Source organism: Dioscorea cayenensis, chromosome 16 (assembly GCF_009730915.1).
Source record: "Dioscorea cayenensis subsp. rotundata cultivar TDr96_F1 chromosome 16, TDr96_F1_v2_PseudoChromosome.rev07_lg8_w22 25.fasta, whole genome shotgun sequence".
Lineage (NCBI taxonomy): Eukaryota > Viridiplantae > Streptophyta > Magnoliopsida > Dioscoreales > Dioscoreaceae > Dioscorea > Dioscorea cayenensis.
In genome coordinates, this window is record NC_052486.1 from 19,400,065 (window position 1) to 19,427,891 (window position 27,827).

Here is a 27,827-nt window from a genome sequence, read left to right on the forward strand (position 1 = left end):
GTTTTCATAAACATCAAAACCATATAGATATATATAAACAATGTCATTTATCAAGTTGCTATCACTTTATACTATTACCCTCATGACCTCCAACAAGCCTTGACTTCATGTACCACCACCTTGATGTTCTTGTGTTTGGTTTGGTTTAGTTGAGAATTAGGCCTCATTCCACAAATCATCTTTTAATCAAACTTATCCGATGGGGTTTTTAATATTATTAAAAAAGGCTTTGTTTTTTCAACCATATTTGAAAGGGATGATAACCAAAAACAAGCAATCAAACACACCACAAATTGAAAACTTGAAGCAAAACCAGAATGTTACTATTTATAAGGACTGTTTTACAAACAACTAGAGAAAAAGAAAAACCAATACAAGTCAGCACCATTGATAATAATCAGCTCCATTTCCATTTACTTTTCTCCTCACTAAACCCACCTAATTAAGGAAAAAAAAATACTAGAAAAACCCCCTACAATTCATCCTAAATCCTAAACTAAATATTAAAAATAAATAAAAAAATAAAAAAATAAAAAAAGAAAAAAACTACAAAAACCCTGCAACCTGGCCTACCTAAGCTAAAATGAATTCAATCAGTTACAGCCTAATGCTAGGATAAGCCGAAAATTTACAACCCGAACCGAACCAAACCAAACCAAACCAACTCGATCCGACCGGACCCGACCCGACCCGAGACTGAACCGGACCGGTTTTAGAAGGAGGTGACTGGAGAAGGGAGAAGGACGCCGTGCTGCTGCTCATCGGCCTTTTTCCGGCGCATCTCGAGGACTTTCCGGTGACTGTTGGAGTGAACATGGCTGACGAACGTGGGGCTGCACGCCGGCCGGTACTCCGGCAAGAGCCGGCCGGACTTGAACCGAACCCCACAAGCGTTGCACAGAGTCTTCGCCCCCATCGGTCCGGCCCTCCACTGCGGCGTCTTCTGGGCACCACAGTGGCTACACCGTCTCTCACCGCTGGCTCCGGCGGCCGCCGCGCCGGCAACCTTCGGTTTCCGGCCGCGTTTCTTCGGCCGAGTTTCCGGTTGGGAACTCTCGTCCACAGGGAGGAGCAAAGCTGAAGCTTTGGTCGTCACCGGAGTGAAGTCATAGATGAGACAAGACGATGAAGATGATGAGCTGGAGGACGACGACGACGTCGATGAAGCCGCCGGCGATGAGGCTGAGGAAGATGAGGTTTGGTCGAGGTTTGACCGGACCCAACCCGCTGTTCTTGCCCGCTTGCTTCTCTTGGCTTTCACTGGAACCAGCTTCGGCGTCGGTGAAACCGGTTTCACCGCTGCTGTCGCCGTCGGAACTACTCCGGCCATCGGCGGATACTCGGAGTACGTGTCATCCATGATGCGTGACACCCATTCCAACTCAGCCGCATCATCAGCTCCCTGTAAAATTATTTTTTTTCCTTCATTTAAACCCTCAAAAACCTCAAAACAACTTAAGAAATTATAAAAAAACATTTTTTTTCATGGAACTCACCGGAAGAGCGATTTCAGAAGGAATCGGAGCTTCAAATGAGAGACCAGAAGACGAGTTCGAGTTCTCCGTTTCATCTTCAACCTCCGGCTCTTGCTTAACGGCGTGACCGAGTTCCTTCTCAAGCATATCATCAAACACCTCATCGGCACCCAAATCAAGAAGGTCATCAACGGAGAACTCATCAGACAAAAAGTTCCCTCTTTCCACCGCCCAAGCAATCTCATCGGCGAGAAAACCACCATGTTGTTGCCCCATCTCCGGCCTCGAACTCCCCTTCAACGCCACCATCTCCATCCTCGACTGCACAACAACAAAAAAACTCAGCTTTCCAACACAAAACCCGGTCATTCCTCCAAAAAAAACAAACCCTAAAAATAATAAATCTCTCACCTGTTCCTGCTGCTGCTGCTGCAACGGCGAGGAATGCAAGGTTGAGCAAGGATGCAAAGCAAAGGAGAGAGTTTGGTGAAGCATTGAATAGCTTTGCAAAAGAGAGAGAGAGAGAGAGAGAACGGGTGCAACCACTGCTTCTTCTTCTTCTTTCCTTTTTAGCTTTCTATCTTTCTATCTTTCCTTATTATTTCTCTCACACTATTTATTCTCCATCACATTATTTATTAATTCCACCCTCTTCTTCCCAAAGTCCTAACCTTGTCTCTTTCTGCACCGCGCTTAGGATTCCAAAACCACGGTGTGATTTTAACATGAAGCTGGTCCAAATTGAATGCTTCCGGGGCCGGCTTCAAAATAATTTGAATTCCTTTTTCATTTTTTTTTTCCCTTTAATAATAATGATAAATGAATAACTAAATAATAATAATAATAATAGCATCACACTCTGTGAGGTGAGGGGGGCACTGCGCCCACGAAACCACCACCTTTCGGTTTCCCCTAAATATCTCTTTAATTTTTATTTTTTATTTTTTAAAAAAATATTTTTCCAAATATACCCCTACATTTTGATGGGAACTACGAGGAGTGACCATTGGTGGGTTTGGGAATGCTACGGGATAACAGGCCCCCAGCTTTTGTCGGAGAGTTAGCAGGCTGGAATCATTTCATAAGCTTTTCCTTCAAGGGTATTTTCGTAAAACCACCTTCACTTATTCTACCTTTTTTTTTTCCTCTTTTTCTGTGAAAAATAAAAATTTGGTTTCGGTTCCCATCTCTTTCACGCGTTAACTGGACACTCGGGATTCTCTCCCGGTCAAAATCGGATCCCTCACAATCCGCCATCACCTCAGCTGTTAAATTACGGTTCTACCCTCGGGTTCAGAATCGTAATTTCATAACATCGTATTCGTTCCGTATGGACGAAGCGACCAGGGCCGCCTCGGGAAACACGCTGCGCCGAGAGAGGGTCTCCGGGGGCAGGAATGTAATTTCGTAGTTAATGTAGGGTAAAATGGGAATTTCAAAGTTGGACGGGTAAACGGAGTTGGAACTCGGAGTCCGGTTCAGCGTTGGTTGGCGCCGACGAAACGGGTCCACGGATTCGGGTTCGGACCCGATTTGTCGTTGCCACGTGGCTCGGATTCGGGTGCACGGATCTGACCCGAATTTTCAAACTTGGTTTCAGGTTTTTAATAAGTAATAAAAGTTATATATTTATCTCATCTACCAGTCAGGTACAAAAGTCACGATAATCAATGGATTTCATCCGTATTGAACCTTTATTATTATTATTATTATTATATTTTTAAAATTATAAAAATTTATGATGAATAAATTCATGTGTTTAATTTAATTTTTGTACGAATAAATAATAGTATTATAATTTTTTTTATTGTTTTGAATATTTTTATTAAAAAATATATATTTATTTGTTTGAAAATATTTTTGAAGTTGTGTTTTTTTCCTAAGCAGCAAATGTTATATGTATATATATATATATATATATCAGGGGTGTGCACATATAAAAAATTGATCATTCATGCTCACACAGTGATCCGATATTTGGGATAGGAAATCAACACTCATGACTAAAAATTTGTTACTACATTGTATTTAGTGAAACTTGAATTTGAAATATTTTAAATGTCACACATGTTTTTCATAATATGATCAATACTGTTAGGCTATAAACTTTTTTAGTTAAAAAGTTGATGTTTTAAAAAATATTTATTTTATAATAACTAATTTTAATGAATTTTTTAAAATAAATTTTGGTATTTCTAATTTTTAATAAAAATAAAAACTATTTATTTTACATTATAGGACATTTTTCTAATTTTTTATGAATTTTCTTTTGTAATTACTTTGTGGTTTTCCCAAATGTACATGTGGATTGAATTTTCATAAGAAACCCCAAAAAAGAATCTTCCAAAAAATTTCTATATTTTCTTTTTAAAAGTGAATATAAACCCACTGAAATTTCTTTTTAATTTTTTTTCAAGTTTAATAATTATATTCACTTTCAACCCTCATAATTATAAACATCATAAAATGAATGGCTGAGATGTAAATGTCTAGTTCAACACAAGTGGGTCAATCTTTGATTTTATGGATGGAAATTTAAAAAGAGAATGGTAATTCTGGTCAAAGTATTTAAATTTCTCTAATTATTCAAAAGAATACTTCTTTTTATTGTCAGTAATTTTTCAATTTTTTTTTTTAATTTCAGAATAAAATTTGATTAGACTAAATGTGTAACATTTGACTGGTATTGGTCTACGGATTTTGTTTCCAAGATTGAACATGGAGAAAAAGAGTGGGTAGTAATGACCATGAAAGCGGTGGTTCACAAAATAATTTTTAAAAAATTAAAGATTAAATGAAAAACATTAAGAGAGAGATATTTTTGGGTACTGTATAAACACTTTGTACCAGTGCCATGGGTCCCCTGTGGTAAAGTGGTAGGATGTCATTTTTCTCCTTTCCTTGATTGCAGGACAGGGAAATTTATTAATATGATTTTGTTCTTTAAATAATTTTTGGGTGTGCATATGGCAGGAATTTAATTGCCTCATGTGACATATGACCAAGTTAATAAATCTCTAAAGGGTCGTTAAGCCACCGTAACTGGTGTACCTCCATACTTGTTTGTTCCTTGACACCCCTTTATGGGGTGGTGCTTATCGCATTTGTAAAAAAAATTAAAAAAAAAATTATGTGATCTTAATGGAGTTTTAAATTAGGATAATTTTGAAAAATTAATATAATTTTTTTTATAAAATTTTAAATTGTCAACTAACTTTGACCGATGTTGTTAATCAGTGTGAATTAATATAATAAACAAGTAAAAAGAACTGGAAAGATGGAGTATTTCACTTTCTTCTCCAATTTTATCAGTGGTTTGTTCATATTTCTCAAAATAAATAAATAACTAGTAGCAACTAATAGTAAATATATAATAAATAATAAATTCAAACTTAGTTTATGTAACTCTCGACTCATTGAATCATATGTAGACACTCCCAACACTATTAATAATCAATCTTTGTGCGGAATCATTTTTGCTTGTCAACATATTTAATATTATATAGTATAAAATAAATTGACTAAATTAACAAAGAGATTAAAGCGAATAAATGAATTTAGTTCAAGAGACCAATTTAATTGCATTTTTAGAAGAGTCTAGACCAATTTAATTGCATTTTTAGAAGAGCCTAGTTAAATATTAGACTTAGTCCAAATATATTGTTAACAATTATTCTTATAAAGAATTAATTATGTATGTATGTATCTATATGACTATATGAATACGTATATGTATATATAGTTGTCTCTATTTGAAGTTGCTTATGTTTGGTGGATTGAGGGAACTAATGAAGGAAGAAAATGATGGGAAGGGGGACAAAGTGTGGACAAATGTATAACTACAAGGCCTGATAGGATTAGTGTTTGCCTCTAATTTCTCTTTTGATTCAACATTGTCATCAAGTGGGAAAACTATGTAGAATTTAATTTTTACAATAGTCTTTGATATCATATGCGATGAGAAGCGACTCCAATCCATTGGGCATGTTAGGAACGTGCCACGTAAACCATTAATATCCAAATCAGTATTAATTAATGCAAATTAGATTAATATATAGTTGTGTTACCATATGAACGTAATGTCATGCAGCACCAAAATGAATATTTTACATACATAGAACTATGTAGTAAGAATCGGCCGTATTTTTGAACAGGGGGATGGCTAAGGGTGAAATGTGGAGAGGTACGATTGGGTCAAATTGAATTTTATTAATATAAATAAATAAAAATTAAGAAACAAAGTATATTAAATAATAATAAAATTTTAAAACACATGCACAAAATATATTAAATAAAATAAACTCATCTCATATTTTAAAAACAAAAATTTTAACAACTACACTAAGTCTATATGAAATACCACATAAAATAAGCCTTATAAAAAAAAATAATTGGTTTTAGCCGATTTATTTAAAGATCAGTTAAAAAAATTATATTTGAGGCCCACAAAAATCGTGTGAACCCAACCCTAGTGAACCAGCTCACTATTGAATTGTCTGAATGACACAATTGAATAGCTAGTCTTAACCTATACGGTTTTTAAAAAAGAACCAATCTGACCTAATCTTTGGGTGTAATTTAATCATGGTAAACATGTTAGGTTGGTCCAATTCTTACTACAAAGATGTAAAATACCATGATAGTATTTAGCATAGTGCATATACCAATAATACACTTATTAAAACTTTATTTAAAAAACATTTAAAACACAATCTAAGTAGCTCAATATCAGCTTCAAAATACATAGCCGCAAATCCAAAGAAGCTAGCGGGGGCCTCAACACCCTTTTGCCCTTTGGAGTTGGGCCGCTATAAGGGTGGCGTTGCCGGAATTTACTCAAAGGAGAATCTAAGAAGGCCCTTTCTCTTGACACTTGGTTAAAAAAATTTTTTTCAATGGAAGGTGTTGGGGGGACTCATGGCGAAGTGAAATAGGTTGATCATGTGCTGCCTTCCAATCATCCCATCCCTAATCATCTTGTATGTAACCCTCCGGTGAGATGTGCCATCGCCGCCGACATCAGTTGCTAATGATAAGGTTGAGAACCCTAGGAAATTAGAGGGAGTTAAGGCTATTTTTATTTTTAATATATGCAAACACCTTAAAACTCTAAATCAGAAAAGTATTCACCATTTAAAAAACATGATAATAAAAAAATATATTTTATATAGGGAAGTTACCATTGAATCCTTCACAAAATTACATTTAACCATTCAAGCCTTTAAAAAAGTCGACCAACCTTTTAACCACTTCTATAGTTTTATATCTCCATTTAGGCCTTGATTTTTTTTAATTATTTAAAATTTTTATAAAATCACATTTTAATTTTAGCCTCTTCCCCAACTCATTTAGGTTACCTCATTGCCTCTATGGCTCTATAGACATCATTTTGTTGCTAATTCCTTGTCTCCCCTCCACGCCCTCCTCAATTCTTCCCTTTCCCGGACATGAGATTGGTGGAGAACCTGATGTCTTTGTTGGTGTTGAGAGTGAATTCATCTAGCAAAACACCAACACTAGAAAGGAAGGTGCCATGGGAGAGAGGTTTAAAGTGGTTCACGCAAGGCTTTGAGAGGCCCACTGTTTCCAAGTACCATCTCCAAGGCGAAGGATGAGCTAAATGTCAGGGTTGGAGTAACTCATATGGTCAATTCTCATAGATGTGATGGAAGGTGTAACCATGGATGCCATCATAACAAATGAACCGGAGAGGTCATGGAAGGCCATTGACTTTTGAACACCCAGTGCCTAATGTGAAACTAAACAACTTGGTATCATCTCCTTCTCACTCTTGATCGAACTTTAAACACATCTATTCTTCTAAAGAAATCACACATACAAGAAACAGTATAATTTGAACACCATGTTTCGTAAAAAAAAAAAGACTGAATTTGATAATTTCTAGAAATCCAAAGACCAGGTTTAAGGTACTTAAAATCTAGAAGGGCACCAAGGGCTTTCTTTTTCTTCTTCTTTTTCACAGTCTGACTTCTTTGCTTTAAGAATCCCTAGTGGATGGTGGTACTACTACTTCCCCGTTGGTAAAGATTTTGATGATAGGATCCAAGAGATAATCTTCACGGTTTCCTTCTTCTTCAAAAATGGGGTCATATATTACCCCGGAGTGAGAGCTTTTTAAGGGATCCTCATAGTAGTAAATAAAAGGATTGTTCAGCAGGATATGGACAAGGATGTTGCAGAGATTGATGTGGATTTTGTTGATGAAGTTGACTTCTATTGTCAGCTCATCTTGTTCGTGAACATCATCAGTTATGAAGTGGAGAGATTAAGAATTAATGAGAAAAAAGGCAAAATGGAATTAAGACTTATTGGTTATCCACAAAGTTTTAAGCTCTGTTTGATCACTTCGAAACTTTGAAAAGCTTGTTAAGTAATTTTTCTTATTTTATATCTTGTTTGGATGTGATATTTATTTGTCAAATTGAAACAATATATTTTATTTAAAAATAATAATAAATATGTTCTATCTGTGGTCTTTTCACAAATATACCCTCATAATTTTTTTATGAAATGTGGACAATCCTGGTTAGGAGGGTGCACATGTGTGGAGTTTTCACCTCAATACAGCTGTGCCTTTACTCAGCGTGAACCAAAGTTTGAACCTACCTTCTTGATAAGGACATGAACACCCTAAATAAAGACCCAATGCAAAAAACCCAAGATTATATATATAACCTTTAAAATTTAAGTTTTATGTATTGCCATCATCTTATAGCTAACCTTCTATAATTTAATTTCAGATTTTAACAAAAGTATATTAGCATACTTATGCTTACTGAAATAGAAAACAGAATAATCATATTAAATAATACAAGAATTTCTTCAGTCCCAACCAGTGACTTCTAGTTCCGCCATTGCAAATGCATTTCAAGACATCTACTTAAATTTCAATAATTAAATATTACCACTAATATCTGCTTTGACAATGAGCCAAATTCAGTTATATAAGACTAAAGTGAACACTGTAACATAAAATATAAGACTGTATATGCCATAATATAAGTATCAATAACGCACTTAAACTTTTATTTTTAATTTTTTTCCTTAAAAAAAAAAAATCAAATGTCTAGATAGTTGGCCTTGCAAATGCATACTAAGACAGCTACCTAAGTTTCAAAATTCAAATGCACAGAGCACCTTTTAGGTCCATAGAAGCCAAACTCGTTGACTAAAATCATAAAACTTGAATTATATCATCTGTAATCTTGCGGCAGCTTTAAGAAAAAAAAAAAGATATAGGTACTTTATTTTAATATTATTCATATTCAAAGTAATATTTTTTATCTCCTTCTAATGATACATGCAGCTTGAGAATGATAAATGATAAATTAAAAATCCCAATGTTGACTTACCAAATTGTTCGCCTTCAAAGAAAATGTTTCATCTACTCAATTTGATAAATCATAAATTTATTAAAATTTACATATGTTATAATATTACATATATTGATTGATTCAATATCAATTATATCATATGATATTATCATATTGCATATTGACCACCCAAGTCTTTTTCACCATTAAGTGGATTTATTCAAAGATGTTATTGGCTCCATGGACTTATTTTAAGTACCCAATTTTTTCATTTCATTTATACATATATTTACATGGCCCTTCTATTTTTTAAAATAAGAAATATTTATAATAAATATGGAAACTAATATAGTATCAAGTTTCCAATTTGGCACATTTATTAAAGGATGATCACATCTAGTTACTTATATCACTTAAAAACAAAAGATTTCCATTTCAAGTGAAATAACAAAAGACTAACCAAATTTAGGATTATACAAGGAAAAATCAAGAATTAAAAATAAATGTGCTCAAGCTGAAATTCAACAAAAGTAAACAATAAAATAAAATTAAAAAAAAAATGTAAAGCTTATATTTGCATAAATTTAAAATTACACATATATCAATGAGAGAATAGATTGATTTTTTCAATGGTCTCACAAGTGACTTTGAGTAATTTTTACAAAAGTTAGGGTTCCAACCACAACCTAAACTTCCGTTGAAAAGTAATTTAAATAAAAAAGGTTAATTAGACTATTTGTTGGATTTAGGTTTTCTTTTTTAACTACCCAATTTATCTATTTAGATTGAGATTATTTAGATTAAAATCAATTATAACGCTATTAATTTTTAATTAGGAGCAAGTCATATATTTTATTTCTAACTATTAATTTAGAAAAAAAGTACTTACATGTCTCAGAAAAACCCATTCTACTTGCATATCTTTATAAAAGTCATAGGAGCCCTTCAAATTTTGTGTTTTATTCATAATTAAAATTTAAGTGTTATAAAATAAAAAAAAAACTATTCTTAATCTTTCCAACTGTAATTTAATATTGATTTAAATTATATAACAAGATTAAATATCTTACAATGATTTCACTCGATTATTATATTAAAGATATATGAGCCATAAAATTTTCATGTATAATTCTATTACAAGTTTTTTATTTGTTAAATTTTAAAAATTTCTTTTTAGAGTATTTTGCCTATAAAATAAATAATTTACACTGATGACTTTAATCCAAATGGTAGTTTTGAATGATTAATCAAATGGTTTGGTATTTAAATTTTTATACATTCAACAAAATTTTTTTTAATAAAAGTAATATTTAATTACAAACATATATTTTAAAATACAAAATTTTAAAAATCATTATACAGTGTCAAAATGTTTTTTTTTTCTTTTTGCATTTAAAAAAGTCAATAAACGCTCCAAAATTTTTCAAAAATATTTTGTGTTTAAAATAAAAAAAGATTTCAAACTAAACAATTGATTAGTCCAATGATAAGATCATTCAACTGTTTTATGAGATTGGTTTGAATCCAATTTTTCATCTTCTTTTTTAAATTTAATATAACATGATAGATCCTATTCAATTAAAAATCAAAAACATGATACACGTACACCACAAAAATAAAATAAAAAATTACCTACTATATAATATATATTAAGAAAAAGGGAAATAAATTGGAAGGAAATAGAGAGAGTGAGTGAGAGAGAGAGAGAGAGAGAGAGAGAGAGAGAGTTTGGAAAACTATGTCACGTGATTGGCGGTGGAAAGAAATGATAAAAGCATGAAATAAGGGACAAAAGGACAAGGGAGCTTGTTTGCTTTTCTTTCTTTCTTTCTTTTGTGACTTAATAAGGGCTCTCACATGCAAATGTAGCCCCACAAAACCTCACACTCTTTTCAATTGATTAGGTTAGGGTCCATTAAACTTAACAAGATTGGGGTCACCATCACCACACACTAATCAATAATATTAATATAGCTTTATTAGTTTTTGGTTAGCCAACAACTAGTTGTAGTAATAAATAATATATGAGAATGAGAGGTGGTAGTGGTTATATGACCTAAAAGCTACTTCACTTTTAACAAACTTTGTTTTTTATTTTTATTTTTATTTATTTTTGTTTTCATTTATTTAGTGTTTTTTTTTGCTTGAATACTGCCATAAAATTGATTTTTTTTTGTTATACATCTTTGATAAAAATCAATGCAAAAATTTAACTAAAAAATATTTTTCTTATTAAAATTAATGAGAAAATTATTTTTATTTTTTTACAACAACGTCCTTTTTGGCCTATTGACATTGAGTCTCTTTTTTTTTTAAATGGAAAAACTCGAATATCAAAAACGTAAAATAAAGACATAAAGTATATTGAGGTATTAACTGAACTCCACATTTGTGCACATTCTTGACTTCCCTTAACTAGTTGTTTAGTTGTATGTAAATGAAACATATTTAATTAAATTACAATGAAAATGATAATACTGTATTTTAACTTATATCGTTGTTATTTGGTTTGCTGTAATAGAAAATGCTGCATTTTTTTATTTGTATAGCTTGATGCAAATTTAAATGTTTAATTACCATATAAGTGAGATAGTAAGTTTATCACCATTATCTATTATTATTATTAAATATTTTTTATAAAAATTAATTTAAGTAAAAACAATTAATTTATTTAATAAATTATTTATTAATTTAAAATATATTTAATTTTTTGAAATTTATTACTTGAAAAAAATTATAATTAAATTTTAAAAACACTTGCTCTATCAATTATTTTATAAGATTTTCAATTATAAAAATATTTTTATCATAACAATATTAAATTGTTTAAATATTAAATTTAAAAATATAAATATTTATCTAATTTTATTATTTAAAAATATTTTTATAATTAATTTTTAAAAATAATGATATATGTTCAATTAAAAAATATTTTTGCTATAAAAATATTTAATCATATAAATATTAAATTATAAAAATATTTAACATTTCTTTAATTTTTATGATTAAATTTAAAAACAATTTACCTCATTAAATATTTTCATAATTAAATCTGAGATGAACATAATAGTAAATGGATACCACTTACTTTATTGCATATTGATTTACAACAAAATTTGTTGTAAGTTTATATGCTGTAAAAGTGGGTGAGATATAAGCCTACTTAAATATAAGTGGAGCTTTTACATTAAACAAAACAATCAGTTATATGTAAAATCAGTTACATTACAACTAGTTACAGGTAATCAAGCATATCCTAAATAGAGGTCATTTGTTGTCTATTTGTTAAAAAAAATTGACTATGTTTCACTTTATTGATCTTGGAAAACAAAAATGAGAAAAATTATAATAGTTGGTATATATTTTTATATAAAATTTGTATGTTGATTTTTAACCATAATAATTAAGATATATAAGAAAATATATATTTTTTAAAATAAGTTATGTGAGCAATTTTTTCTTTATTTTATTTGGCATGTTTGGCCCAATGTAAAGCGTGTATGACCATATGTGATGTGGTTTTTTTTAACAAACTTTCTTCTATTGCAAGTGAGATTTAGATGAGTTTTTGGTACTCTCTCTTTTTTAATTTATTCGATGGGGTGTTTGGTTTTTTGAGTAAATTGAAATAAAAAAAAATTTGAAATATGAAAATTTGTTGATTAAAAAATCTTTCCCTATTTATTTAGTTTTTATTCAAGTAAACTTATTTTTTAATTGCAATTATATTATTTCAATCAATAATGATATTAGTTGTGTTGTCAATTTAGATTTAGATGATGTTTGGTATTGTTTTTTAGTGTTTGATTGAGGATGGAATAAATTTGAAAAGCATTTTAAAATTTAAAATTTGAAATTTGAAATTTATTGCTGAAAAGTCTTTATGTAGTCAAGATTGTATATCATTCCAATTAATGGTAAAATATTATTAGTTATTAGTATTTTGTAGGGGTTGTAAATGAACCAATATTTTCGTTAAAAGTTCGGCTCATAAAAAATTAGCTTGGCTTAGTTCGTTTATTAAGCTAAACAAGTGATTTTCAAGAATAATTTCTCAGCTCGTAAAATAATGAGCCAAGCTTGAACTCCTCCAAACTCGGCTTGTTAAGGTTCATGAACAGTTTATTTATGGTAGAATGTTAGTACCGTGACAATTTAAACATTTATTTATCACTGTAGCTGAATTACTGTAACAATGTTAATATAGATATGCTACTCTAACTACAATGAGTGGTGTCCTAACTTTTTGTTTTTTTTTTTAACTAGCAAATGAAGCTCAAAGTATGCTCGGCTTGGATTCATGCTCAATTAAAATAATGCCATGCCGAGCTTCAGCAAAACAAAATTCAATTTGGCTCTACTTAATTACATCCCTAATATTTTTAATATTAATTCATAATTATATTTATTTAATGAATAAAAATTTAGAAAGTTATTATTATTGTTCTGAAGCTGATTGGTTGAGTATTTGGAATTACTTGGAATTAGCATGGTAACATGAGTGATTTTTCAACCATATATATCCTAAATGAGTTTTTCAATAATTGAAATTTTTTCATTTATATAAAATAGATGGAAAATCTTGGGTACTAAAATTTTTTATAAGAATATTAAATCACACCTTTTTTTTTCTTTTAATTATCTTTGAAAAGGAAGCAGAGAAGATAAAAATTAAAAATAACTTTTTATATACAATATTGAAATTTAAATTAAAAAAAAAAACAAATAAAACTATTCATAAAAGTATATAATTAAATAAAATTTCCACAATTCATGCAATTTTTCTCAAAATTAACTATTGTTAAGAAGAGCACTTTATTAATTAGTTTATTATCTCTAATCATGCAATTTAACTATGGGCTTGATCAACATTAAAAAGGTAGGCTCAAAGCTATCTCAAGATACATCAAAGAGGATGAAAAACCACTTAGCTCAAAAATCACCAAAACATCCAGGTGAAGGTTTGTAATAGACGGATAATCTTCTCCCATTGCATGAAACTCACAAAATAGATTTATTATTCCAATGTGAAAATCAAGGTTTGTATGTTCTTATAATCTATTTCCAAAGTCAGCTTGATTGATCCATAATTGATCATTTAAATTGTTAACTTGGTAGAAGACAGTAAATATGGTGTATACATATATATATATATATATATGGTGTATATATATATATATATATATTTAGATTTTGTTCTTGGTATCTAATGGTCACTCTTTTTAATTTTTATACTCATGATTTGAGAGTAATAAAACATTTTATTTATATGAAATTATATTTAATAATATATTAGAATATATATTAGGTGTATTAATGATCTCTATATTCTCAATAGTATTATTGTTATTATAAGATAAATATAATGTTAAAAAATAACTTATCTAGATCAGTTTTAATTATTTTATTTTAATTTTTGACGAATATGAATTTTTTTGGTTCGGCCCAAGTGATCGATGGGCTAAGCCAACTTTGATTGGGCTAAATCATGACTTTGCTCCCAGTTTTGTTTGAATCATGGGAAAAAGGGAAATGTGATTTACAGTTAAATTTTCTTTAATATTCTTTTCAATTTCTTTTTTTTTTAAAGTAATTTTTCGTTTCAAGTCTTTAATGACTCAATTTTTCAGTTTTAAACTTGTTTGAGACATGGTACTAAGAGCCTTATAAGAAGATAAATCTTTTTTAGCTAGTGTTTTTTTGTACACATAAAGATTTGAACTTAAAATCACTTACTTAAAAATCCCAAACTTCAACGGCTTAGAACAACTCCTTTGGTGATTACTATAGCTTAAAATCTTTCACTTTGTTAGCAATGAAACATTTAATCACACAATCAGACTAAAATACATATGATTAAAAATAAGAAATCATCAATTAAGCATAAAAGATCCAACAACTAAAGTCAAGAAAATAAACTCTAAAGTTCAACTATGGCCAAACATCTACCAATTAGCCCTCCTGGAGGGCAAGCATTCAAGATATAAATAATAGAAGAAAACATGAAAGCCATGAAATCCCCTTTTCAATCCCTAGGATGAAGAATCGCCGGAGAAGTCTCCACACACGCAGCCAAGATGAGCTTGACGGTTACGATCTTCAATATCCCCTTGAATATAGATCTGAATCCCTCTCCAAATCGTTTTTTAGGTGCTAGAGATTCGTCACTTTTTTTCCTCAACCTCGTCTCCAAGAATCACTCCCAAAGAATAGAAAGTTAGAAAAGAGAATGCCCAAAAGATCCTCATAAGTTCTATTTATACATAACTACTTACGGGTGTAAGGGCTAGATCGTAAGGGAGCTAGAGAAGATGGTCGTGAGCCTTAAAGGAACACTTACGATAGTAAGCCTCGTCTGTAAGGTCTTTTGTTTGTGTTGCGGTCCAGCTTACGGCTGTAAGCGCCGGACCGTAACATTCACTGTTTTGCTCTTTGCAACCACCCTTACGGGCGTATGCTGTGATCGTAAGCTCATCTGGATGGTCCTTACGGGCGTAAGCCTTGCCCGTAAAATCCTTTGAATTGGCTCTAAATTCCCTTTACATGCATAAGCATGCCCGCATGGTTTTCTGAAATTGACTTACGGCCGTAAGAACGACCGTAAGCTAGATGTGAGCCACAAAGTTTGTCTTGTCCTTGTTCTACTGATGCCGAGAGAGCTCCGACTTCATCGTTTAATGCCTGAAATGCTTCAATTGGCTCTCTCTCATCTTTAAGCACTGTCGTAAGCCTGTTAATGCACAACACACTATATTTAGCATCAAATTTCACAATATGGTTCTAATACATGTCAATTAAGTGTACAAATTGATATGAAATACATGAACATGATGCACTCAACAACATTCAAGGGGATTGAAGATCATAGCAATGAAGTTCACCTTAGAGGTGTGCGTGGAAGCTTTCCTAGGGCTTTTCCTATGGTCCTTCATCGGCACAATTGAGAATGAGGCTTTCATGGCTTTTATGTTTCCTCATATAATTTGTATCTTGCATGCTTGCCCTCCATTAATGGAGGGTTAATTTGTTGATGTTTGGGCATAGTTGAACTCTAGCGTTTTTACTTTTGACATTGATTTTTGGACCTTTGATGCTTTAATTGTTTTCTTAATTGCAATTATTTCTATTTGAATCTAATTACATGTTTGAATGCTTGGTTGCTAACGAGGCGAAAGCCCTAGCTATCATGTTTGGTGTACTACGCGATGAGGAGAGATTCCCACCTAGCGTAGACATGTCGCAATTCGAGATAATAGTAAGTACATCTTTGGTTAGGGTACTTTTGAGACTTAGTCTATCGCAATCCTTTCGAGTGGTTTAGTGATAAGCCCTGTGCTTTTTGCAATCATGTGCAGTGAATTTTAGGATAAATTGCAGCTCTACTTTGTATTCGGATTAGGGATTATCTGCTTAAGATATTGTCATTACCTCATAGTAAGGTTTTATAGAGTGTTAATGCGATTATGTGAATGTCTATATCTGCTCTGCACCTATTTAGTTACTTTTTACCAGAGAAATTAGGGTCCAGTATAATTCTGAAACCTCACGGTTCAAATAGGATTGCATGAGTAAACAACCTTTGTCATGCATTTTATAACCTTAGAGGGATGCTATGCCCGGATATCGCTTTCTTCCTTGACTTCTCTTCTATTATTTTCCGTATTTTCTTATCTTTGCTAGCTTTGGTTCATACACACACAATATTCGATCACATAGCCTATTTTTCGGGTTTAGAGTTACTACTAGTATTCACTTTTTTCTCTGTGGACTAACACTCTACTTTTACGCACATTTTATTACGTGATCGACGCGTACACTTGCATCCCTATCAACAACCAAACGTAGCCATAAAAAAAGGTATATGCTTGTTTAAATACTCCTTGGCTTTTGGTTGTCTCTGTGTAAAATAAAATATATAAAGTAAATAATAGTGTTAATAATTGTGTCAAACATAATAATTAAATAAAACAAACATACCTCCACCTATGTTCGATAGGTCTCATCTTCTAGCACTAATTTCTTTTCTGTGTTATTCCATCCAACATTGCTGAGGTTCATAAACTTGTTTAATGTCTTAATATTTTTTGTTTCAGAGTGCGCATGTGATTCTCCACATTATCAGCATCAATGCAAGCGGCATGGAACCTACTATTCATGACATTCGCTACATCTACAAATACTTGACGTTTGAAAGATTTGTCAAATTTCAGGACACTTCTTGCCATGTCTGCAAGTAATGGTATCAAGACATTATCCATTTTTTTTGTCCATCTTTTGTTTGGTGTTCCTTTCCCGTTTTCACCCTGTGCACACTCGGTATTGTTCATTCTACAATAATAATGAAGATATAAATCATTAACAAACCAAGGGAAAAAATCCATCCAACAAGGTAATGAGTAAGCAAACCATTTAACATAAACTTGAAGTTTCATTACCTCAAAAATTTACTACAACACAAAACAAAACCAATGAAAAAATACATCCATATTTGTGTTTTCATAATGGTACCCCGAAGGTACGACCACTTGATACATAGTCATGCCACATTTCATGGCTTTAACACATACATAAATATTAGCGATAGTATCAACACATAGTAATAATATCAACACATATATAACATCAACTCATAAAATATCCATAAAATGGACAAAGATAAACACATGTTATTTCTAGAAGTAACAATGAACTCAATGTACATATTATCTTAATTAAGTCAATCATCCAAACATACATGACAATGAAAACACACAAAATAATTACTATTACTAAAACAATGTCATCCCTTGAATTAATGCCATTACAAACATCATCTTTTTGCAAAACTCATAATATAAAACTACTTCTATAGCAAGCCAAAATCACTAATGTCAAGATCATACATCAAACCACAAAACAAAATGTCATTCTATATTGCGCCACCCTCCACTAACATAGTCATGCCACATGTCATCAGTAGTTTTTTTACGAAGTTGCCTCCATTGCACTTGTACGTGCATCCCATCATTCCCCCTTTTGATAGGTCTCTCATGTGTATCAACTTCCTCTTCTCCCGGGACATCCACTTCTAGCAATATGTCATCTTGGTTTACTTCTTTTATAAAATTGTGTAACACACAACAAGTAAGGACAACATCCACTTGAGTTGTAAACGGGTAGAATGACTTTGTGTCTAAGATCCTAAACTTCAAAATCCAAAATGCTCTCTCTATTCTTGATCTGAGCTGGGAATAACGAAGATTAAATAATTCCTTAGCATTTTATGGTCTACGGCCTATGTGTTCTTTCAGGTGATATCTAACTTTTCTGTAAGGGCTTATGAATCCAAGTGTTGTTGTGTACCCAACATCAACAAGGTAGTCTTTTTCTAGCAAAAAATGGACAAAGCTCTGAACAAATATTTTTTTTGAAATTTTATATAATAACGTTAGAAAGTAAATAATTTTTCTATATTGTTAAAGCTGGGGGAATATGCAAACCATAAGGTGATGGTCTTAACAATGCATCTTTTAGGACGAGGATGTCATTCACCGAACCTTTCCAATTGGCGAGAACATATGTAAATTTTAAGTCTAAGTCACATGCAGGAAGCATATTTTGTGGGATGTCATTGCGCCCTCAAAATTTACCAGCTAAATTTGCACTAACCCTTGCATCAATATGGGTTCCATCAATGAATCCAACACAATCCTGTAAACTTGTATTTCAATTATATTGTCTTATAACTGTATGATAATTTTAGCAAAATATGAAATAGGTTAGAATATGCAATACCTTGAAGAAGGGATAGTAATTTGGGTTAGTTCTATATCTGGATGAATTGATGTGCCTGGTTGTTTAACAAACAAATTTCTAATAACACAAATGGCTTGGAGCACATCATTACAATATTAGCTCATTGTTGTACTAGATCTAATAAAAAATAATTTTCATTGACTGATTTTTTGCATAATGACCAACTATGTGGAGAAATAATGCCACTTGTTCCTCTACCGAAATGTGGATGGTGCACCTCAAATGATCACGTTCTCTTAATACGGTGCATAATATAAAAAAAGTGTCTTTGTTCATGAGTAAGTATTCAATGCAGTTATGAACGCCTCCATCTAATATACGAGTCATGTATGCACTCTGACGAATATTCCAAACCGAGTGAGGCTCACGAGGTAGTGCACGTCGTCGTTCCCGGTTAGACATCATGGCCAAGATAATTTTCATAGTTACAAACAAGGTGCATTGATGAAAATGAGGTCATCTAAACTATCATTAGCCATTGATGACCTATGTTTGAGATTTAAAAAAAAATTATGAATATATACCATTATTTAATTGCATGTTCTGTGAAAAAAAAAAAAACCAAAGTAAACCCACATGTTGGTGGAACCACATAGGTAAAGTCATAAGTGGCCTGGCCAATTTATAAGGCAAAGTAAACCCTACCGATTAAATAATTTCTGACAGAAATAAATAGTTCATAAGGCAAAAGTAGACTTGATACAACTTAATGACAAGCGATCTGAATTATTTTGCTTATTCCTGTCATCTAGAGAAACACCAATATCAGCATCAAAGTAACTTACTAACCATCAAAGCATTCAATGACTGATAAACTCTAAATCAAAATTCTACAGCCACTCATTTATTTTCAAATTAAAAAAAAACATGATCTGAAAAATACACCAAGAAAGTGATAAAGTAACAAATTCTATACACTAGTTAGCTAATGAGAAGGTTGATTTAAATTCTCACCCTTTCTCAGAAGAAGTCTTAACTAGGTTGTACCAAATGTATAAGTGTCCAAAATACATATCCCAATCATGGTTTTCTCAAGTTTGAGCTATGGCTTTAACCCAAATTTGATACTTATATTGGAAGGTTTGTAAATTAGTGAAGTATTAAAAAACAAAGGATTTAATATGATCATTCACAGGAAAGATTGAACTACCCAAAACTATAGAGTCAAGCCTAAAGAAAGGATTAAGAGGGAGTTGTGTGGTGGTTTTCTTTTCCTAATAGAGCATTGGAAAAAATAGTTCAGTTTGGGTTTTGGCCACCTTTTAAAGATACACATCAATACTTTTAGAAAGAAGTTAGCTTTTGAACAATATATATAATACCAAGATATTTTGTAAGGTAATCATAGATAGTTCATAGTTTGAAAAATATAAACATAAAACATCATAAGATATCAACAACTGAATTAACGCCTTATAAACAACAGCAAAAGATAGGGTAACAAAGACAGACATTCAGAATTAAAATCAAACAAATAAATTACCTCTTGAGAGACAGCAAACTAATGAGAAAATTAAGGAAGAGAGAAGTAGGAAGCTTGTTCTGTAAAGCACGCACGAGTTGCAACTCCTTATATATCCAAAATCACTGAGATCTAACCCTCCTTCTTGCAAACTAACAATGAAAAAAAGTCAATCAATAAAATACTTTTGATTAATAGCATATCAGCCAATGAAAAAAAAAATGAAAGAATGTTGAATTAAATAGAGAATAACTATGATTACAAACATCTCATTGATAAATTCTGCAGTATCACATATGCGAGGTAGCTTCAATAAATATTTAAAAAACTTAACCAATATACATCAACTGGTTAAGAAGGTTCTTTATAGATAAACTTAATGCATAACAGTTGGACATTATTTCCATATCTTAGGATGTGTTTATACTGAGGGAAAATGGAGAAAGGAAAGGAATTAAAATCTATCATACATTTTCTTTCATTTGCTTATCCATCTTGTTTTTCCTTTTAATTCAACAAAACACAAACAAATATTTTCTTGTGCTGAATCAGATGATATAAACAAATGAAAGAAAAGTTGTCAAAAGATCAATCCACATTTTCGGTTCCTTCCCATTTCCTTCTCCGTGTATGTTCCCACAATCCACACGCTCAATAAAACAAAAGACTTGTCAGCCAAACATCAGTTAGCAAGAACAATGAAATTAATTATATTCAAAGATACGACATAAGCATAAAATTCAGGGAAGAACCAAAAAACCTAGGCATCATTCCAATACTAAATCACCAACCTCCATTATTTCTCCCTTTCTAGTCCTTTTCTTTCTATGGCCCAAATAGACAATAAAAGGCGAATTCCCCAACCATCAAACAGTGTAGTCAATAAAATTAACATCCAGAGCTCAAGATAAGCATGCATCACTCTTTTCCCTCTTATTTTCCCACAATCCAAAGGTACTATACATAGCTAATTCCCCAAACATAAATCAGAGAAATCAATCAAACTAACATCCAATGATCCTAAATAGGTATAAAATTCTGCCATAAGCCAAAAACCCAGAAAACATTCTAGAGAAATCAATATGTTACATTCCTTTTTTTCCCTTTATCTTCCACAAGAAAAACATTATAAAACCACTATTGTCCAAATGTCAGCAAGTAAAATCAATCAAATTAACATTTAGAGATCCTAAACAAGCATAAAACCTAGTGAGAACCCCAAAACCTTGAAATCACTCCAACACTAAAAACCGGTAAGTTCCTTTCATTCCTTCTTTTTCCCCTCTATTTCTTTATGATCCAAACACAAGATTTAACAACTAATTACCCAAACACCAAACTATGCAGAATCAATGAAATTAGCAACCGAAAATCCTAAACAAACATAAATTCAATCATTCTGAAACCAATAAATTTTCCCCTTTATTTTCTTTATTTTGCTCTCTATTTTCCCACGGTCCAAAAATGTTACATAACAACTGATAGGCCACATAACTTATGAAATTAACATCCATGTATCTAAGATAAGCACAAAGTTCAGATCAAAACCCTAGAACACCTGTAGAACATTCTGAAACCAAGAAATCAAAGCATCCAATTCTGTTTCGTTTTCTTTTCCTCTTTATTTTCCTTAGATCTATGAAAATTATATCCAAGAGTCTCAAAATAAGCACAAAAACAAGCCATGAACCTAGCCCCAAAACACATTAAAAACCTGGAATTCGAAGTTACCTAGAAGCTGATTGATGGCGAAGTGCTCAAAATCATCGAGGATCACCTCGACATGTGGTGCATATCGGTAGAGGAAGAGGATTGGGGCCTCGTCCATGGCTGGCTTCCTCTGTGATCTCACGATCTGCGCTTTAATCCGCGGCCTTATCTAACATCATGATCTCTTGACGATGGTGTCGACCGTCGACATCGACGGCGATGAAGGTCTTGACATCAATGGCTACGACGACAGCGACGATGGTGTCAATGGTGGATGGAGAAGATGAGGGAGAAAGAATAGATGCATCCCCACTTCCATGGTCCGGACTTCCAACCAGTTGGAGAAGTCGGGTGAAAGTCAGTATTTATATGGTAGCCACTTCAACTACTTTAGTGGCAAAAGCTCTAAAGTGGATCTCACTTCTTGGGAAAATGGGGAAAGTGGGGGAAGTACCACTTCTCCCCAGTTCAACCCAAATGAACAAGCCTTAAGTTGAAAGGGATATTTTTATCTATTAATTAATTTTTTTAAAAAATAAATATTTAAATTTATTTTTTTTATATAAAAGTATTTTAATATTAATATTAATAATTTTGGATCTCATTCTTCTTTGTTGTTTTATGATACTTTGCTTGTAGATGTTTTCTTATTTGATAATGTGGAAGTCATTGTATCCATATATTTTATTACGTATGCATTGGGATATAGTTGAATCTTCAATCTATTTTATGAGAGTCAAATGTCTTATTGCTCACTTATTGATGTGAAGAGTGCCCTAAATGTTTCACTGTTTAATGAATAATTATTGTTTTTTTAAATACTGATTATTATATATATTTATTTGAATAATTATGCCTTTTTAAAAATATCTTTATAAATATATATATATATATATTTTAGAAGAATTTTGACCGAGGAGAACTGAATTGTGCTTTGTCTCCACACCAAACATTGTGAAAGGTGAGTTATGGGCCTTTGTCCAAAAATGAAACTCAAGAGGGGTCGGAGTCGACTGTGGGCCATAATATATATATGTATATATATATATTCTTTTAATTGTGACATTATATTAAAATTTCTTTTAATCCCCATTTTTTGAGGATGAGGCTGGAAAGTGGTCTCTGTGTAACTTGAAAGAGTACATTTTCTTTTAATATATAATTTCTTTTATATATTATAGAAATAAGTACATTTTCTCTTTTAATGAGTTAATCACAATCCAGGCTTTATATAATCAATAAAACCTCCCCCCCTTCCCATCAAACCTTAAAACAATAACCAAACCATCTTTAAAAAGCAAGAAACGAACCAAAAGAACAAAAGCATAAACAAGACCAAAACTCAAACCAAAGAACAAGTGAGCCTATACGTAGGAACAGCACAAAGACGCACAGCCTTTGGCGCAGTCAACCCAAAGACATCCTCCATATCAAGCTCCTCCGGCCGCATCCCATCGGGCAACTCCCACGTGAAACAATGCAGCAACTGTGCCACCGCCAACTCCAACCCATACAACCCTAACTGCATGCCCGGACATGACCTCCTCCCTGACCCAAACGGTATGAGCTCAAAGAAGTTCCCTTTAAAATCAATCCCTTCAGCATCTCCACCGGGAGCAAACCTTGAAGGCCTGAAAGAATTTGGGTCTTTCCAAGAAGATGGGTCACGGCCAATGGCGAAAGCATTGATCATGACCCGGGATTTAGAAGGGATGAAGAAGCCGGAAAGTTGGGTGGGTTGGGAGGTTTCGTGTAGGAGGAGAGGGATGGGTGGGTGGAGACGGAGGGTTTCTTTGATGGCTCGTTTGAGGTGGCGGAGGTGGTCGAGGTCGGAGTCGAGGACTTGGCGGTGGAGGCCGACAACGGAGGCTAGCTCGGCTTGGACGATGGCCATCTCACCGGGGCTGTGGAGAAGCTCGGCCATTGCCCATTCGATTGCTGAGGCTACTGTTTCTGTGCCTCCGAACATCACGTCCTGTGTTACAAAGAGTTGCATGCATGAGTATGAGATTGGATAGACTACTAGACAATAGAGTTAATAATTAGAATTTGGGGTTTTACTTATATATTTTTAAATATTTGGTAAGTTAACTACCCCTCGTAATAACTATGACCTAAGCAAGATGAGTTGGTGCATGTGGTGGTGGTTTGGTTTGGGTTGTTTAAATAAGTGATGTTGAGTTTATATATATATATATAATGGAATAAATGTGTACTCGTTATTCAGTGTTTACTATCTAAGTCAGACTTATTTAGAACTAGTGACAAAAATATATCCTTTTATTTAGAACTCATGACTGAAAAATAGATCGATAAAAAACCATTTAAAAAGACAATAACATAGACCTAACGAAAAAAAAAAAAAAGGTTGGCATTTCATTCTTCTTTTAGTTAAAGGTATGCTGGCTTACAATTAAATATAAAATATTTTAATAATATTTGAAAGTACAATTTTTTTTTCAACAAAACAATAATATTAACATGGACTCCTAGAATAATAGCATTTTAATTATATTTTAGTACTATAATATATTTTTTTTTATACATTGAACTATTAAATACATTTAAATAAATAATGTGTTTAAATATTAGAATATAAAAAATATGTTGAAGATAAAAATCTAGGTAAATTTCTAATCAATTTGTAAATGTTTTTATTATTTTGTGACTTCATGTAATTTCTTAATTAGCAAGTAATCGCTTTTTTTCTGGTCTAATTATTTAATCAACGACGGTTAATCCTTATCACTTTTTAACTAATCCATCAAGGGGCATAGACGTATATCACAAATCAATTTGATTAATTTAGTTAAAATGTACTTTAAAATAACAACAAAATATACAAACTTACATAAAATATCTAATTATTCAAACATATCAAGAGAGGAAATGAAAACATGGCATAATAAACTTATGCATAATATTTTACACAAAATAAGCTTCTATATATAATCATTTATTACTTGATGTTATAAAGATCATAGAATTTATCAAATTTAATTGTTGGAATGCTAGAATTTTTTTTTAATAATATTTTTTAAATTTTTTGATAAAATCTGACCACTGAACTTGACCTTCAAGAGAGAAAAGAGCAAAAGACAAAGCTAAATAATATGACCAGAGAATCTATTGAGGGCATTCCTTGCATGGAGAGAACCCCATAAACTATGTTGAAGATGACATCGAACCAACTCTTTGAAAATATTGAAAGAAAAACCAAAATAAAAAAAATAATAATAAAAAGAAATTCTATCGCAATGGTTTTGACTCAGCAACACATTCTGAATTGTCAAGCTAAAAAAATCAATTCAAAGATCCTTCGAGTTTCATGATCTTTCTTATCTTTAATTTCCTTATGAAAGATATTATGCAACTTAAACATATATATTAATCATAAAGTAATAAAATCATTACCAATAAACATTAAATCAAAAGGGTTAAAAGTAACTAGTGTCCAATATAATTCAGACCATTATTTATTTTGATTTTTAATGTAAAAAAATATTTGTTTTAATATCTATTTAACATTTACTAAAAATATATTGAATATCTATTAATATTAAATTAATAGATATTTCATAATTGGAACTTGGAAGATCAAAATAAATCATTTTAATTTTAAACCAAAATGATGAGCAATAAAACAAACCCATCAAAGATTCAAAATAAATATATTGTACTATATGCTAAAAACTATAGCCCATTTATATTATCAAGTGATAAACCATATATATTACGTTGAATCTCACTTTAAGCCGAAAATAAAGTAATTAAATATAAGACTAAAAAAATATGAGAGCCAGAGAGAGAGAGAGAGAGAGAGAGAGAAAGAGAATACCATGATAATGGCCTTGATGTTATCTCTAGTGAGCTTAAGGGAAGCCTTCAACTCATCATCATCCTTCATTAACTTAGACTCATCATCATCAAGAAAAGCAAGCATAACATCAACCATATCAGCATCAACAGCATCAATAGCCTTAGGCTTCTTCATATGCTCATCAATAATCCTATCAATAAACTTATCAAGAGAAACCCTAGCCCTAACAAGCCTCTTATTAAGCCCTTGCAAGTCCAACCACCCAAGCCAAGGAATGAAGTCACCAACATTAAAAGCTCCAAAAAGCTTGGAGAACTCCTGAAGAATCTCTATAAACTTGTCTTGCTCTTCATGAGACTGTGACCCAAAAGCTGCTCTAAAAGTGATATTCTTGGTGAGATTGAAGACAGTTTCACCATGGTTGACACACCGGTGATGGGAGAAGGAAACAAAGATTGTTTGGATAGTTTTGTCAATCTCTTCACGGACAGAGGACCAAGACTCCGCACGGTGGCGGCTGAAGAGGTTAACTACGCAGAGCTTGCGCATTTGGCGCCAAAAAGGGCCGTAGTGAGCGAAGGCCATGTCAGCACGGTTGTAGGTGAGGTACTTAATGGCAAGGGTGGCAGGGCGGTTGGAGAAGAGGAGGTCTTGGTGTTGTAGGACTTGTTGGGCCATTTGTGGGGTGGAGATGGCAATGGTGTGGAGGAAACCAAGACGGAGATGGAGAAGGCCACCATAGTTTAGGGAAAGTTGCATGAGACCTCTGTGGGTTAAGTGGTTGTTCATGAGGATGTTTCCAATTATAGGGTAGCCCTTAGGGCCTGGTGGCAGTGGAAGGGTTTGGAATCTTGTTTTGATGATGTAGAGGAGAAGAGGGAGGAGGAGGAGGATGAAGATGAGGAGGATGGTAGCCATAAATTGTTATGTGTGTTTGTGTATGTGAGGAGTGGAAATGAAATACTTTATTGTGGTTATATATACATATATATCCAAATATCTATCTATCTTTGCATATATATATATATATATATATAGAAAGAGAGAGGTGAATAATTGTTACAATTAATGCTTGTTAAAGCATACTTGTTTCGGAGATATTTTCTGATATACACTATGAACGTTATAAAATGACATATATACCTTTGCAAACTATTTCTCTGAAAATTTTTATTCTATATATATATATATATAAAGGGTGAATATTTACTACTATATCAGTGTGAAAATAGCTTTTAAGTACATATATTTTGATCTTACAGTCTGTTCTAAGTAGTCAAAATTTAAGTTAAGTAAATGATTTTGAATTTAAATTTTTTTTTTTAAAAATTAAGATGGTTAAATTAATGAATGAGTTTGACATAGCCCATGGTTATATGCATGTAAGAAAACTTTTTGTTTGTTTATATTTTTAATTTAATTGGTTTTTTAAAAGTGAGTGATCGAAGGGTATTTTGGGTAGCTTGTACAATTTTGATGTTGGATTTCTATTCATTCACGGGTGTACAGGCAAAATAAACTTTTACAGGCATCCCATGCTTTGAGGCAGTATGCAGTGGGTTTGTTTTATTAAAAATCAAAAATTAAAAATGAGAATTATGTATGAATGGAATGGAGGGAATTGAAAAGATGGTGGCGTGACTCTATAGGATTGTGGTCATTTTCTTGCTTTCTTTAGTGGTGGTAGTAATGGGATCTTCATCTTAAAATATGTGCGCCTTTGTTTGGATGTTTTATTTACTTATTTATTTATTTATTGGTCGATTGGCTGGCGGAAATATTAATGGTGAGCATTTACTTTGGCTAGAAAATAATGCAAGGTAAGATGTCATGCTCTCACACATTTGATGCTATAACATATATTTAAATTTTTGGTTTTATTGTTGTAAGACAGAAATTTTGCATATATGTACCCCTACAAAAGAGCAAATTTAGTTCAATACCTTATAAAAATTGTGTTTATTCTTAGAGCTTGTAAAACTTCACAATATATATATATATATGAATTTCTTTTGAAAAATAATTAATTTAAGGTTTTTTCAAAGTTACCACCGGCCTAATGGCCTAGTGGTACCGGGTCCTCAAGAGTTTCATAGAGGTCGCGTGGAGCGATGCTTTGTACTTGGATGAGGGTGCTGTGGAGCGATGCTCTGGCGCCTGTCCTTGACTTCCCCAGTGGGGGGACTGTGACGTTTATTGTCCTGTGTCAAAAAAAAAAAATTAATAATAGA

General features: G+C 32.2%; 2 protein-coding genes and 1 long non-coding RNA gene across 3 annotated transcripts; all 3 read right to left on the reverse strand.

Moving 5' to 3' along the window:
• Nucleotides 1-293: 293 nt before the first annotated feature.
• LOC120279618 (GATA transcription factor 5-like) lies at nt 294-2,189 on the reverse strand. Its single transcript, XM_039286542.1, has 3 exons — nt 1,887-2,189; nt 1,497-1,796; nt 294-1,402 (listed from the first exon to the last, which is right to left on the reverse strand). The coding sequence occupies exons 1-3, from the start codon at nt 1,968-1,970 to the stop codon at nt 713-715; spliced, it is 1,074 nt and encodes a 357-aa protein (XP_039142476.1). The 5' UTR covers nt 1,971-2,189; the 3' UTR covers nt 294-712.
• A 12,473-nt stretch (nt 2,190-14,662) lies between these two features.
• On the reverse strand, nt 14,663-22,206 carry LOC120279234. The gene is made up of 4 exons (XR_005541845.1): nt 21,798-22,206; nt 20,088-20,218; nt 16,787-17,137; nt 14,663-15,539 (listed from the first exon to the last, which is right to left on the reverse strand). It is a non-coding gene; the product is annotated as an uncharacterized LOC120279234 (long non-coding RNA).
• An 868-nt stretch (nt 22,207-23,074) lies between these two features.
• Nucleotides 23,075-26,564, reverse strand: LOC120278791 (cytochrome P450 84A1-like). The gene is made up of 2 exons (XM_039285523.1): nt 25,615-26,564; nt 23,075-23,751 (listed from the first exon to the last, which is right to left on the reverse strand). The coding sequence occupies exons 1-2, from the start codon at nt 26,512-26,514 to the stop codon at nt 23,119-23,121; spliced, it is 1,533 nt and encodes a 510-aa protein (XP_039141457.1). The 5' UTR covers nt 26,515-26,564; the 3' UTR covers nt 23,075-23,118.
• Nucleotides 26,565-27,827: the final 1,263 nt, after the last annotated feature.

What these genes read in the sequence shown, in the direction of transcription:
- LOC120279618 (XM_039286542.1), bottom strand. Translation starts at nt 1,970, where the DNA reads ATGCTTCACCAAACTCTCTCCTTTGCTTTGCATCCTTGCTCAACCTTG. An exon ending in AGCAGCAGCAGCAGGAACAG is followed by an intron (nt 1,797 to 1,886) that starts GTGAGAGATTTA and finishes GTTGTTGTGCAG; the next exon opens with TCGAGGATGGAGATGGTGGC. An exon ending in CTTCTGAAATCGCTCTTCCG is followed by an intron (nt 1,403 to 1,496) that starts GTGAGTTCCATG and finishes ATAATTTTACAG; the next exon opens with GGAGCTGATGATGCGGCTGA.
- LOC120278791 (XM_039285523.1), bottom strand. Translation starts at nt 26,514, where the DNA reads ATGGCTACCATCCTCCTCATCTTCATCCTCCTCCTCCTCCCTCTTCTC. An exon ending in ACATCAAGGCCATTATCATG is followed by an intron (nt 23,752 to 25,614) that starts GTATTCTCTTTC and finishes TTTGTAACACAG; the next exon opens with GACGTGATGTTCGGAGGCAC.